General features: G+C 41.7%; 1 protein-coding gene across 1 annotated transcript in view; it reads right to left on the reverse strand.

Annotated features, from left to right (window-relative positions):
* scn2b (sodium channel, voltage-gated, type II, beta) overlaps positions 1 to 11967 on the reverse strand; it is a gene marked incomplete at both ends in the record, with an annotated part of 14940 nt that extends 2973 nt beyond the window's left edge. The window contains one exon of the mRNA XM_080545288.1: positions 11883 to 11967. Within this exon, the coding sequence (XP_080401414.1) occupies positions 11883 to 11967 (85 nt within the window). The remainder of the gene's footprint in view (positions 1 to 11882) is intronic.
* Positions 11968 to 13023: the final 1056 nt, after the last annotated feature.

The following is a 13023-nucleotide window of genomic DNA, read 5'->3' on the forward strand; positions in this document are numbered from 1 at the left end:
CTGTGCCGATATCCACGATATACCACGGCTTCGAGTTTCATAACGCTTTTATACAACGGTTACCACATTTATCTATCAATATTTCACAGAAGAAAGACAAGACAAACTTTTAGTTAATGTATTTTAATGGAACTATATTTTATCGTAAGTGTATTCATCACCTGAACAGTTAATTATCGGTTGCTAAGCAACGGTAATAATGTAACTTCGATAACGGTGACGTATACAAACACAGAGTAATATGAAAAGATGTGTCAACATTCGATTTAGCCGTGTGCAAACATGGATATCGGCACGGCTGGAACGCAAACTGACCAATAGAGACAATGGACCGGATCTATCCGTTGTATATATCAGTATAAGGCTCCCCTAGAATCACGTACGATACCATTTTGTGAATCATGGTATATAACCTTTTACAGTATCTCTAAATAACCTTAGATAGTTCTGTTTGACAGCTAGATGAGTTAGTTAGTTAGTTTGATAGAACTTGAAATGGTGACAAATTACATTTCACACAGCTTAAGAGCTCTGCAGCGCGCCACCGCTGAGCCTGTTTGTAAAGTGAGCGCCCAGAGTCAAATATAACCACCCGAAAGCCCTTCACCAGCTTTTTTGGCAGACCGCAATAAATACCAAAGTTAGAAACTCCAAGATACCTCGAAGGTGAATCATGGCATGTGTGATAATCCTAATTGTAAGAGGTGGAGGCCTGCCTACCTGCCTGTGTTTTTTATTTTATTTTTTAAATGTATTGACCAGGGACAGTACACATTAATAAACCAGTTGGTAAATGAGTCAGTGTTAGCCAAATGGCTACTTTTCAACTGTCGTCCCTGTGGCCAGATGTCATAAGCCGTTCTCTAAAGAAAAAAAACACATTGTATACAAGCAAATTTATCAGAGCAGTATACAAGAGATACAGGGCATACTATATATAACAAATGCAGAGCAAAAGGAACAAGTGCACAAGTCGTGAGCTTAGAATGATAAGGTTCTATCTCCGTTTAGGATAGTTCAGAGATATTGAGCGTCAACGTTTTCACATTCCATTATGTTTTGTGAGATGGAACCTTTGTATTTTATGAATTACTAACTCAAAAATGTCAACATTTTAAAAAATAACACCACACAAGCATTAATAAACACCTTATTATGTAAAAAACTCAATTTTGACAAAAATGGAGATAGAACCTTATAATTCTAACGTCACAAAGTGTGTGCATGTGTGTTTGTGCATGTGAGCGAGGGGATGGGATAGGGTGTGTGAACGCAGGGATGGGATAGGGTGTGTGAACGCAGGGATGGGATAGGGTGTGTGAACGCAGGGATGGGATAGGGTGTGTGAACGCAGGGATGGGATAGGGCGTGTGAACGCAGCCTCTGCACCATTCCATTCATGCTGCTCTGCAGTCTACAGCACAGTTGTGTGTTGCTGGACAAGTTCCCACTGCTGCTACAATCATCCTTCATCTGGGGGGGGGGGGGGGGGGGGCTCTACAGCAGCGGCATTTCTTCACACCCTCCCATCTCTCTCTCTCTCTCGCTCTCTCTCTCTCTTTATCTCTTTCTCTCTCGCACACTCTCTGTCTCTCTCTCTCTCACACTCTCTGTCTCTCTCTCTCTCTCTCTCACACTCTCCATCTCTCTCTCTCTCTTTCTCTCTCTCTCACACTCTCCGTCTCTCTCTCTCTCTCTGTCTCTCTCTCTCTTTCTCTCTCTCACACTCTCTGTCTCTCTCTCTCTCTCTCTCTCTCTCTGTCTCTGTGGGATGCATGATCGTAAGAGACCTCTCCTTCTACCTCCCCTCTCTCTCTCTCTCTCTCTCTCTCTCTCTCTCTCTCTGTCTCTCTTTCTCTGACCTAATACATTTCTCCCATCTTTACTCGGCTCTTCTCTTGTCCTGTTCCTTTCTATCCCAGTGTATTTGAAATTCTCACGTTTTCTTATTTTACCTCTCTCCATCCATATATGTCTCTCTCTCACTCTCTCTCTGAGCATGTATTAGTGGTGCAGTAAGTGTCCTCCACTCCTCCCCCTCCCCTCCTCCCCTCCCCCTCCCCTCCTCCCCTCCCTTCCTCTTGGATTCAGGTGTCCTCTAGAGGTACTGCAGTACAGCACCTGATCTGAGAGGGAGGGAGGGATGGAGGGAGGGATGGAGGGAGGGAGGGAGGGAGGGAGGGGAGGAAGGACAAATAGGCTGACATCTCAAAATATGCATGCAAAGGCAGCACACAGAAACACACACAAGCACACGCGTGCACACACACACACACACACACACACACACACACACACACACTGTGCCGGGCCAGCTAGTCTATGCTATATCAATGTCTTTACCCGCCTATGTGTGTGTGGTGGGAGTCTGTACGGCCGTGTTTCACATCAGATAGCTGATATGCTGTCATACATGGTTACCGTGGTTACAATGTGGTTCCTACTCATAACTGATGCGATGCATAATTTTTTGTCCAGCAAATTTTCTCAGTTCTGACCTTGAAACTCAATGTGATGTCTCATCGATCTCATCTCTTTCTGATACCGAACATAAACTAATGTCCCTAGAAAACATACAGATGTGAGACCTGTGTGACCTCATCTTCATCCATCTTCACCGTTTCCCCCGAAGGGAACAACAGAACAACTTAGGCAATATTAGGCATTCACTTTGAGTGGTTAAGGTAAGGGTTGGATTTAGCTTTGAAGTGGTTAGGTTACTAGTATTATTATGTTAATAGTCTTGCGTCATTTGTCTTACAACTCTTGGCTATATTTCCACTTGCCAACGCCAACCTAAATAATAATAATTTTAATTAAATAATAATAATTTTGCCATTTAGCAGATGCTTTTATCCAAAGCGACTTACAATTACGAATTACAGGGACATTCCCCCTGGAGTAACTGAGGGCTAAGTGCCTTACCCAAGGGCACACTAGTAGTGGTGTGGCTTCAGGCGGGATTTGAACTCACAACCTTCCGATCCCAAGTCCAACTCACTATCCACTAGACCACCACTACCCCCCAACCTACCATGGCATTCTTCCTTGTGTGTCGTGTGCCGTTTTAAAGTGCTTTGGAATAAGGCGCTATATAGTAAGTGCAGTCTGTTTTTGATTGATGAGATTGATTGACGTTGCTGAACAGTGTAATCATTGAATCAGATCAATACCGTGCAAAAAGATAATGCACAGGTTGTGTTTAGTCAGGGCGTTTTAAAGAGCTAGCGTATTATATTGACGGTGGGCACTGAGTATCTCTTCTGCTGATATTGCCATTCCGGTTCATTCCGGTTGAAAAGGTTAAGCTGTTCTTTACTGTAGAGTCAGTTAAGCTGTTCTTACTGTAGAGTCAGTTAAGCTGTTCTTACTGTAGAGTCAGTTAAGCTGTTCTTACTGTAGAGTCAGTTAAGCTGTTCTTACTGTAGAGTCAGTTTTGATTCATCACGATAAGGGGAAATCTATGGTGAGGAGCACATATTATGTGACACGTTCTAGTGTTTTGGTCAAATCGGAAAAAAATTATCTTAAAAACATTTCTGACATGTTTCTCCCACAAAATTACCCTCAAGCCAATGAGTAAACCTGCATGAGTCAACCTGCCCCAGACATTTCTGCTAAAATAACACTCTCGGCCATAATATATTTTGACCTTCAAAAATGTTTTCTTTTTCCTGTGAAACAGCAGAGGCCCTGATGAATGAAACATGAATAGTATACTCTCTCTCTCTCTCTGTCTTGAAAAACGATAAGTCGTCCTTGTCTCAATGTTGTGCGCCTCTGACGTCGGTCGATTAACAACATGGACGAACTCGAATGACGAGGATGTAAAATAAAATCACAGTACTCTCACAGTACGACATGTTATTTATTATGTGTAGTATTCAACGGGGGACTGTTATTGTCGTAACAACGGACCTCGACATGACCCAATGCTGCTGCTTCACAGTCAAAGCTGCTTTTATACACTGCAATACTGCAGTGTATCTCCCTCTCCCTCTCCCTCCCTCCCTCCCTCCCTCCTTCTTCCTCTCCTCACTGCTCTGCTTCACTCCCTCGACACACCCCGAGCCTCTCCCCTCCTCTCCTCTCCCCTCCTCTCATCACTCTCTCACAGCACCTTTTATTCCTACGGCTCAAGGTCATCGTAAACGTGAAGATAAAGACGAGGTTCCTCTATCGCTGTGTTTTTAACATGTCACTTTGGCACACTACTACATGCACAGGCCACACAGGAGGGGGCGTTCAGGTATGCAGGCACGCACGCAGGCACAGACACACAACCATACACACACATACACATAAACACACACACACACACACGCACACACACACAGGAAGGTAATGGCTGCTTATGAATTCTTGAGCTGCACACATACACACACACACACACATACACACATACACACACACACTCTCCGCACGCACTTGGATTAGCATCTACGCACTTTATGTCATGCGTTAGTTAGGGTTAAATATGACTAATTGTGACCGCGATTGTGAGATAGATATTGTGTGTATTGTCCCTTGTGATGTTTTTGTGATGTAGATTGTATGTTTTTTTTAACACGTAAAACCAAAGCAAAAGAAGATGATCTGTAGTCCATAAGACATCCTAAAGACGTCATCTGGACGTCCTAGAAAGACGTCATCTGAACCCACATCCCGGCTTCCCTGAGGACAGCTTTTGGACTCTTTGTTTACTGGGAAGCTCTCATCTGATGGAATCAGCAGCCAATTTGAGAGCACATCCTTTCAAACTATTTAGATGGTAGAGGCTTGGCTCCTAGGCAACACCCAGTCATGATTATGGTTGTATACATATAGATTATGGTTGTATACATATAGATTATGGTTGTATACATTATTGGAATAAGGAGCAACGACTAGCTCTAGCCTAGGGTCTCGTTCCAGGAACCAGTTTGAACTATGAACCTGTCAGCTCTTTCATTTCCTACTTCTGCGGCGCGGATGCGTCACTGCCAGATGAACACAGTACTTGTAGGGGACACAATTAACCCAGAGAATCCATTTCTCACTGTGCAAGTTGCTTAATAGAAGGCCACCCCCGGTTCAAACCCAGGACTACATCCTAACATGGCATGGCAGGTGTTGACTAACTGGTGTATGGAGGATGGATGGATACATAAGAGGCTTCATAAACCTTGACCCCCCCTTGTGACCTTTAGGGCCTTTAGCAGGGCTGCAATCATCAAGCACCTTGACTACAGGTGATTGGCAGTGTCCTTGGCCCTATCAGCATTGAGCGTTCATTTCTGGGTGATGGCTCTGGGACTCCAATAAGCAATGAATAAAGAAGATCGACCTATCGAAGGCTACCAGTTGGCCAAAACATTGTTTGCTACATAAAGCACATGGGAGGAGCAGATTCCTTGTGCAGGCTTTTCTTTAATATTTGATGACTCTTTTTTTATTTTTGGCCAAGCACCGCTAAAACGTAAGGATGTATGTATTTTTATTACTCAGAAAACCCAATGACCAGGGGAGGAACGTCAGTAGTTATATCACTAAGGGACTTCATGTCAGCATCATGTTATTTATTATTTATTATACAAAGGCGTTTAGGAGGTTATATTTGAGACAAGTTTAGGCTATTGTGGATAAGCATGTATGAATATTGAGTATGAATATTATTGTAAAAATATAAATATAACTATGGATGATGCTGCTGACAGGCATATTTCTAAACAGTGTGCTCTGTAATACAGCTCAATCTTTTCTAAACATCTTTCCTCCCATGATAAATCAGCTGTGGCCTCTGCCTCCAAAAAGGGGACTGCCTCGTTCCATCGCATCACTCTGAGGATTATAATTGACGATCTGTCTCCCGAAATCAATGCAGCTCAGAGCAGAAGTGCTGCATCGCCACAGTGGGTGTTTCTGTGCATGATAGATCAGCTGTGGCACGGGATAGCCTGCCCCTTGTGGACAGAAGTAGTATAGCATGTCTCAGACTGATCAACAATGTCAACATCAGACAGTGTACACTGTACAGTATATGAGAGTGCAATATATTTGTTGTGTGATACTACTCAGAATGTTCCAACTTACGTCACAACTTAAACCTTGAAATATAGACCTTTAAAGTCTACTATATCTACCTTTCAAACGTCAAACATATGCTGTTCCACCCGACCTCTAGTATGCATATTCAAAGGAGCTTCTATCTATGACATTACACAACATCCGTTTTCCGATTAAGATGAACAATCTGTGGAATGCCATGGGATAGGATAGGATAGAACAGGATCAAATAGGATGAGATGATAATGTTACAGAGTGTACAGCAAAATAGGTGCTTACACGAATGGGCCTAGACAGTCGTTCCTGGTCAAGCACTACTACTACTACCATCTGTGCCATAGAAGACTGGACCTGTTAGTAGTAGAAGTACAGTCACAAACAGTGAGACTACATTGGGATGGGAGAGGAATGCTCCATTAGGCAGTCTGTTCTACCAGTCGAAGCACATGATTTCTGAAGGTGGACTGAGTCAAAAGCACTGTCTCCCCCTGGTGAAACAAGATGGGAGGCACAGCGTTAGGTATACTGTTACTGGACTGTGCTGAAATGTGACAGCAGCTGGTGAAAGGCGGGAACAAGTCGTCAACCGACCAAATGTTCAGACTTTTTATTCTGAGAAATGTAAATAAATGTCAATGTTGTTTGTTGAAAATCAATGACACACTCGCTAGTCAAGCCAGAATACTGCAATGCAATGGATTTGATTCAAAGCATATCTTCCCAACTGCTACCTAGTTAGTGTAGAGTAGTGGGGATTAATAGGGACGTAGCGATACACTCAACCCACGAGTCGATACGATTCATGATACTGGGTTCACAATACGATTTCTTATTCCTAATATAGAAAATATTCCATTTAGCTTTTATCCAAAGCCACTTACAGTACAGTGAGTGCATACCTTTTCATTACATATTGACCCCACAACAGGCATGGCAGGTGATTATGTCAGGGTGTGTGTAATGGCTAAAAATGCTCTAACGTGTCTTCCTGTTATTTCTGTGTATAATCAGTATATCCTAAGTTGATTTGTTCCTGTACTAACGTCATAGACTAAGAGGTTAACAGTATGTTATCTGATCTAACTGCTCTGGAGTTCTACATGAATGCAAGTTTGGATATTGTGTTCTGATCACTTCTTACCTTACTTCTCAGTACAGAATGTGCTAAATCTGCCACTTGACAAGATAGGGTGCCCATCTGCTAGTACTGAGAAAGATAAGGTACACACCAGTTCATTGTCTGTCGGCTGACCTTGTGCGCCCAGTCCAAGTATAAGATGTTCGTGAGACAGAATTGAGGGCTTCTTGCCAGGACAGCTCTCATGACACTTCTGTTGTGTACTGTTGTTTAAGAAGTCAATACTTTGCAAACTATTTTGATTAAACCTTATTAACGAGTAAATACTGTGTACCATCTTGTTGGTTTCCTGTCTCACCTGAGGACCGTATGGTTACATTTCCATTACAGTGTGGCAATGCTTAGATGCCAGTCTTCTAGTTACAGTGTAATGATGGATACTATTGAAGAAATTCTCAGACAGTGTGACAATAAGTTACTAGTTATGTAAATGCAGCAAGGCAACCTATTGCAATATGTGACCAATAGGTGAGACCTGGGACAAATGTAAGCATGTTGCATTCAACTCTATTACTCAGAGACCAGTCTACTGCACATAGATAGGTTCTAGGCCCTGGACAATCTAGACAATTTGATGGCAGCTACTAGATTGTAATCAAGTGCAATACTGAAACACAACTGTGAACATTTCAAACCTGCAAACTGCGACACTTTAAATGAATGTGCAATAACACTATGTGCAATATGACAACCCTCGGGTACATAAGGCTCAAAGATAGGAAATGTTAGGATATTTATAGCATAGCATAGAGTACAGCACAGTGTTTTATTTGTATAGTATAGTATAGTGGATAGTGTACATAGCCTTTATTTATGTAAACCAGCTCTTTTCCCTTCTTGTTTTTAGTATTTTTTTTCCTAGCACCAGGGGAGCCCCCCCTCCCAAATGTCGTTGTTTGGTACCTGTACTATATCAATGACAATAAAGACCATCCATTCATTCATTCATTCATTAATTAATTCATTCATTCATAATCAGTGTTGCTGTGCTAATCAGCTGTGTATGTCAAAAGTGCATCTAGGCTGTCAGGCTGCTCTGTCAATGCTCTGTCTCTGTAGTGGATTTTTGTCAACAAAAGAGTTTCAAACAAAATTAAACTTACAAAAACCCACTGATGCACCATGTCAGTTTAGGCTGTACTCAGGTACTTAAGAAGTCAAATGTCCAGGCCAGAGATCCACGTCTAAGTTGATTTATTGTCCATTTCCAAGCAAACACTCACGTTCAATGGCTGCCTCTCTCATACTCTGGTAAAAAACCATATCCTCTAGTGGTGCCTCACCTGACATGCACACCTGCTACCTTTATCCCAAGTGCTGCCCCTAGTGGTTACAAATAGAATAAACAAATACAAAAATAACAAATAATAATAACAAAATAATCAAAGTAATGAAATAGCTCCTACAGTCTCTATGTGCACGCCGCTTAGTTCCATCCACTGTGGTGTTATCTTGGCTGTGTGAACTGACGGATCATATGTGACACATTCTAATGCTTTGGTCCTCATGTCGGGATCTGAAGCAATGATCAGACTTTTCTTTCGAACAATGTGAATACATTTCCGCGTTGTTGAAAATCAATGACACATCGCTAGTCAACTAACTCAGCTTGTTTTGTGAGCCTGCTAACAATGTTAAGTAGTGTTATAGTTAACTAGGTAGCAGTGGGGATTACTCACAGAATCCATTTTGTTGCAGTATTTTGGCTCAAATAGCGAGTTTGTGTTGTGATTCTCAACAACGTTGAAACGTATAGTTCCGTGTTTCAAAAGAGAAGTCAGAACAGTTTGATTGGTTGCCGACATGCGGACCTAATGATCAGACTATGTCACATAGGTGATAGTCTAGTTAAAAAGTCCTCAAGTAGGCATGGTAATTTTTCAGTTTTTTTTCCAGATTATGAAAGGGTGTTTGTAAGCTTTCAAATGATGTGTCATACATAGAAATCCGAAAGATAGTTGAAGAAGATTTGTTTGAATGTTGGTACCCCTCAAATGAATGATCACACGGTCCTGGACAGCCTCTGTAGTTTGCAGCAGATTGACATGTGACAGAGTCCTGTGTATCAGGAGACGGCCTTCTCTGCGTTCTGGATGCCATTAGGATCATTTCTTTGGTAAATAAAATGGACTGACTTATTCCAAAGCGCTTTACAACGGCCTCTCATTCACAAACACATCACACACCAATGGCGGCAAGCTACCATGCAAGGCACCGGACCGCTCATTGGGAGCAATTTGGGGTTCAGTGTCTTGCCCAAGGACACTTCGACATGTGGCCAGCCGGGGCTCGAACCGCCGATCTGCCGACCTTGCGATCATTAGATGGCGGCTCTACCTCCTGCGCCGCAGACTCCCCCTTTTTCACACCTGAGTTTGATCAAGAGACCAGTTTATGGTCATCCCACTCAGACTTTTGCTTGTTTTCATTTTAGCTGCTTTTTAGCTAATATTGTGTTACAATCGCCCCTGACCCTAACACCTTAAATCAAGCAAGACACAAAAACATTGATCATGTCAATATTTAACCAGTATTTTACCAGTAATACAAATATGATTGGATATCATGTGGTGAGAAAGGTTTTACCCCTGATCACATATTTTTTCAATGAAACCTGCAGATGGTGAGATATTTGATTGGATTTTTTTTCACGCAGGGAGGACTTTGCATGTTCTGAATGAGTTCATGACTCTAGCTTGTTTCAGATCGGAGAAAAGCAGGGTGTTAAAATGTACCCCTGTTGTGTCCCTGGTCTCTCTATCACCTACTTGATTGAACCTGTTTGAACAAATGAAATGTGTTCGTACTAGGTACATGAAAATGAAAATGAAAATCACATGACTTCATTTGAATTTGAATAGTGACTGAAAGAATGCATGCAAAAGTGGAACATGCAATTGCAATCTCAAATTGCATAAACATCCATTTGAATGATGTCCACTATATGCTTCCATACTTAAGTTACTAGCTATGTAAACACACCTGCTCAATTTATAATGTAGGCTAATGTAAACACACCTGCTCAATTTAAATAATGTAGGCTAATGTAAACACACCTGCTCAATTTATAATGACAACCTGATCCACACTGTGACAACCTGACCCACACACACACCTGACCCACACACCTGACCCACACACTGTGTGTATTTGTGCAACAGATGATTGTCGGCTAAATACAGTGTAAATAAACGGATGGCGATAGAAACGAGCGAGACGAGGCGATATAAACCATCTCTTTTGCCCAGATGATGCTCAGAGGACCGCGGTAGGGATGAAATAGTCACGAATCGACGCACGCTTTTCACTTTGTGTAACAACCCGTCTTGGATTATATCAGTAGGCTATAGCACGTTTGAAACATACAATAAACTAGGCCTACTATTTATGTCCCAGAAATCAGGCCTGTTATTTAATGTAGCGATGCATTGAGGAAGAGATGATGGATTCGCACATTCGTCATCTCCACACTCACGCATCAGGGGCTGCGTTCATAAATTCGCTCTGGACATGTGGATCAGCACTCATGGAATGCCTCTCGTCCAATCAAATTACTCGGTCCGTTTATGACGTCGAACCCAGTGTGCGCTCCGGCGCTCTCAGAGCGAATTTTACGAACGCACCCAAGGTAAATGCACCTGCTTGAGTTATTGTCACGCAAGATTAAATAGGCCGAACACATCAGAACCTACAGTGAGTCGTGAGTTTAGAATGATAAGGTTCTATCTCCGTTTAGAATGATAAGGTTCTATCTCCGTTTAGAATGATAAGGTTCTATCTCCGTTTAGAATGATAAGGTTCCATCTCCGTTTAGAATTATAAGGTTCTATCTCCGTTTAGGGCAGTTCAGAGATATTGAGCGTCAACGTTTTTTACATTCCATTATGTTTTGTGAGATGGAACCTTTGTATTTTATTAATTACTAACTCAAAAATGTCCAACAGGCATTAATAAACACCTAATGGATCAGACTATGTAAAAAACTCAATTTTGACAAAAATGGAGATAGAACCTTATAATTCTAACGTCATGGAGTGGCAATGATCCATCCTCGTGTTGTTGCTCCCATGTAGTCTGTGCTGTTTGCTGTAGCCTAGGTCAAGATTAGATTAGATTAAGCCTGCTGCTATGCATATCTGGATGAAAAATACAATAACAACCACAATTTACTTTATTATGACCCTTTCCCTCTTTGATTCACCGCTGTATGAGATAGCATTAGGTCATATTGCATAAACTCATTGTTTATCTGAGATGTGATGAAGACAACTAGTTATGTTAGTGCTAGCAGCAGAGATAGGCTATACCACCGCTTTGCATGCCACCAGAGTAATAATTATGATAGGTTTCATAATCCCCCAGTATTTCAGGAATAGCCCCCTTTCGTCCCTTTACGCACGCACGCATGCATTTACACACACACGCACACGCACACACACGCACACACACACACACACACACACACACACACACACACACACACACACACACACACACACACACACACACACACATACACACACACACACACACACACACACACACACACACACACACACACACACACAGCTCAAGGAAACCGTGCAATTTGAGCATCGATAGTAACATTGCGGATGTGTACATAATATAATAATAATATAATAATATGAACTGTGATATCGATCCCAGCTGTTACATGAGACGCTCGCGCTGTGCTTACCCATAATAAAAACCACCAATCCCACGATAGCCACGTTGATAGCTGGCATCCACGTCTTATTTCGCGTTTGCAGTGTACAAGGCATTGTATCTTCCCGTAATAAAACCTCTCGCTATTTAATACAAATACGAATCTCGTCAAATCTTGCGTTATACTTAAAAAAAAATCTTAATATATGTATTCTTTTTTCAGTGCTATGGATATGGCTGGCAGTGGCTGTAGCCGTGGAAATAGTTGATTTTACGGTTGAGGGTACTCTAGCAAAAGGAGGCGGGGAGGTTGGGAATGTAATCAAAGCCTTTTATCCGAGCTCGCTCCCTCCCTCCCTTTTTCCATTTCTCTTTTTTTTTTCTACCTTTCATTCATATCTCAAACGATTTATATTTGATTTAATACAGTACAATAATCTACAGGTTCAAAATGTCCTTTGCGAAAGCACTGTCAGTTTCATCATTCAAAGGGTGCCCCTACTGCTTATTCCAACATGTTAATGGTGTCATTCACTGATTCTTAGAAGCTTTCAGGATCTTGAAGTAGAATCATATTTCACAGAGGAGCATGGAACCAGACAACACACATCATGGATCGGATTGACACTGATACTACTATCTCGACTATGAAAGATGTCTGATGCACTTACATCGGATAGATTTCACAGAAGGCCTCTGTAATACATCAGGAAAAGTCCATCTCAAAAATATCACCAGCTGCTCCTTTGACCCCCATTGGTTTATAGTACAAGTTTGGTACTATAGCCAACATATACATGCTGTATGATTATAAAGAAAGAGATTCTGATCAGGGTGGGGCTAAAAGGAATGCTTTCTAGCAAGTATTAATGTTGTTGTATTGTACTAGCCTAAAACTACATCCCATAATTTGTAAATGTTTAGTGCATAATAGTGAATGATGATCATGTCACTGTTTCGGTTGGTCTCACAGCATTGCAGTAACATGTTATTAGTAATATGTACAAAACCCAACCCATGTTATTCCTATTGATATTGCGTGTGTGTGTCTGTGTGTGTTTTGTGTGTGAATAATTACGACGCTGCTAATGATCGAAGCACCCTTAGCATTCCTAAGGTTGCTGTGCCTCAATAATTCATGACATCCTAATGCTGTGCAGTTTAACTAGCAT

Source organism: Nansenia antarctica (assembly GCF_963989245.1).
Source record: "Nansenia antarctica genome assembly, chromosome: 14".
NCBI lineage: Eukaryota > Metazoa > Chordata > Actinopteri > Argentiniformes > Microstomatidae > Nansenia > Nansenia antarctica.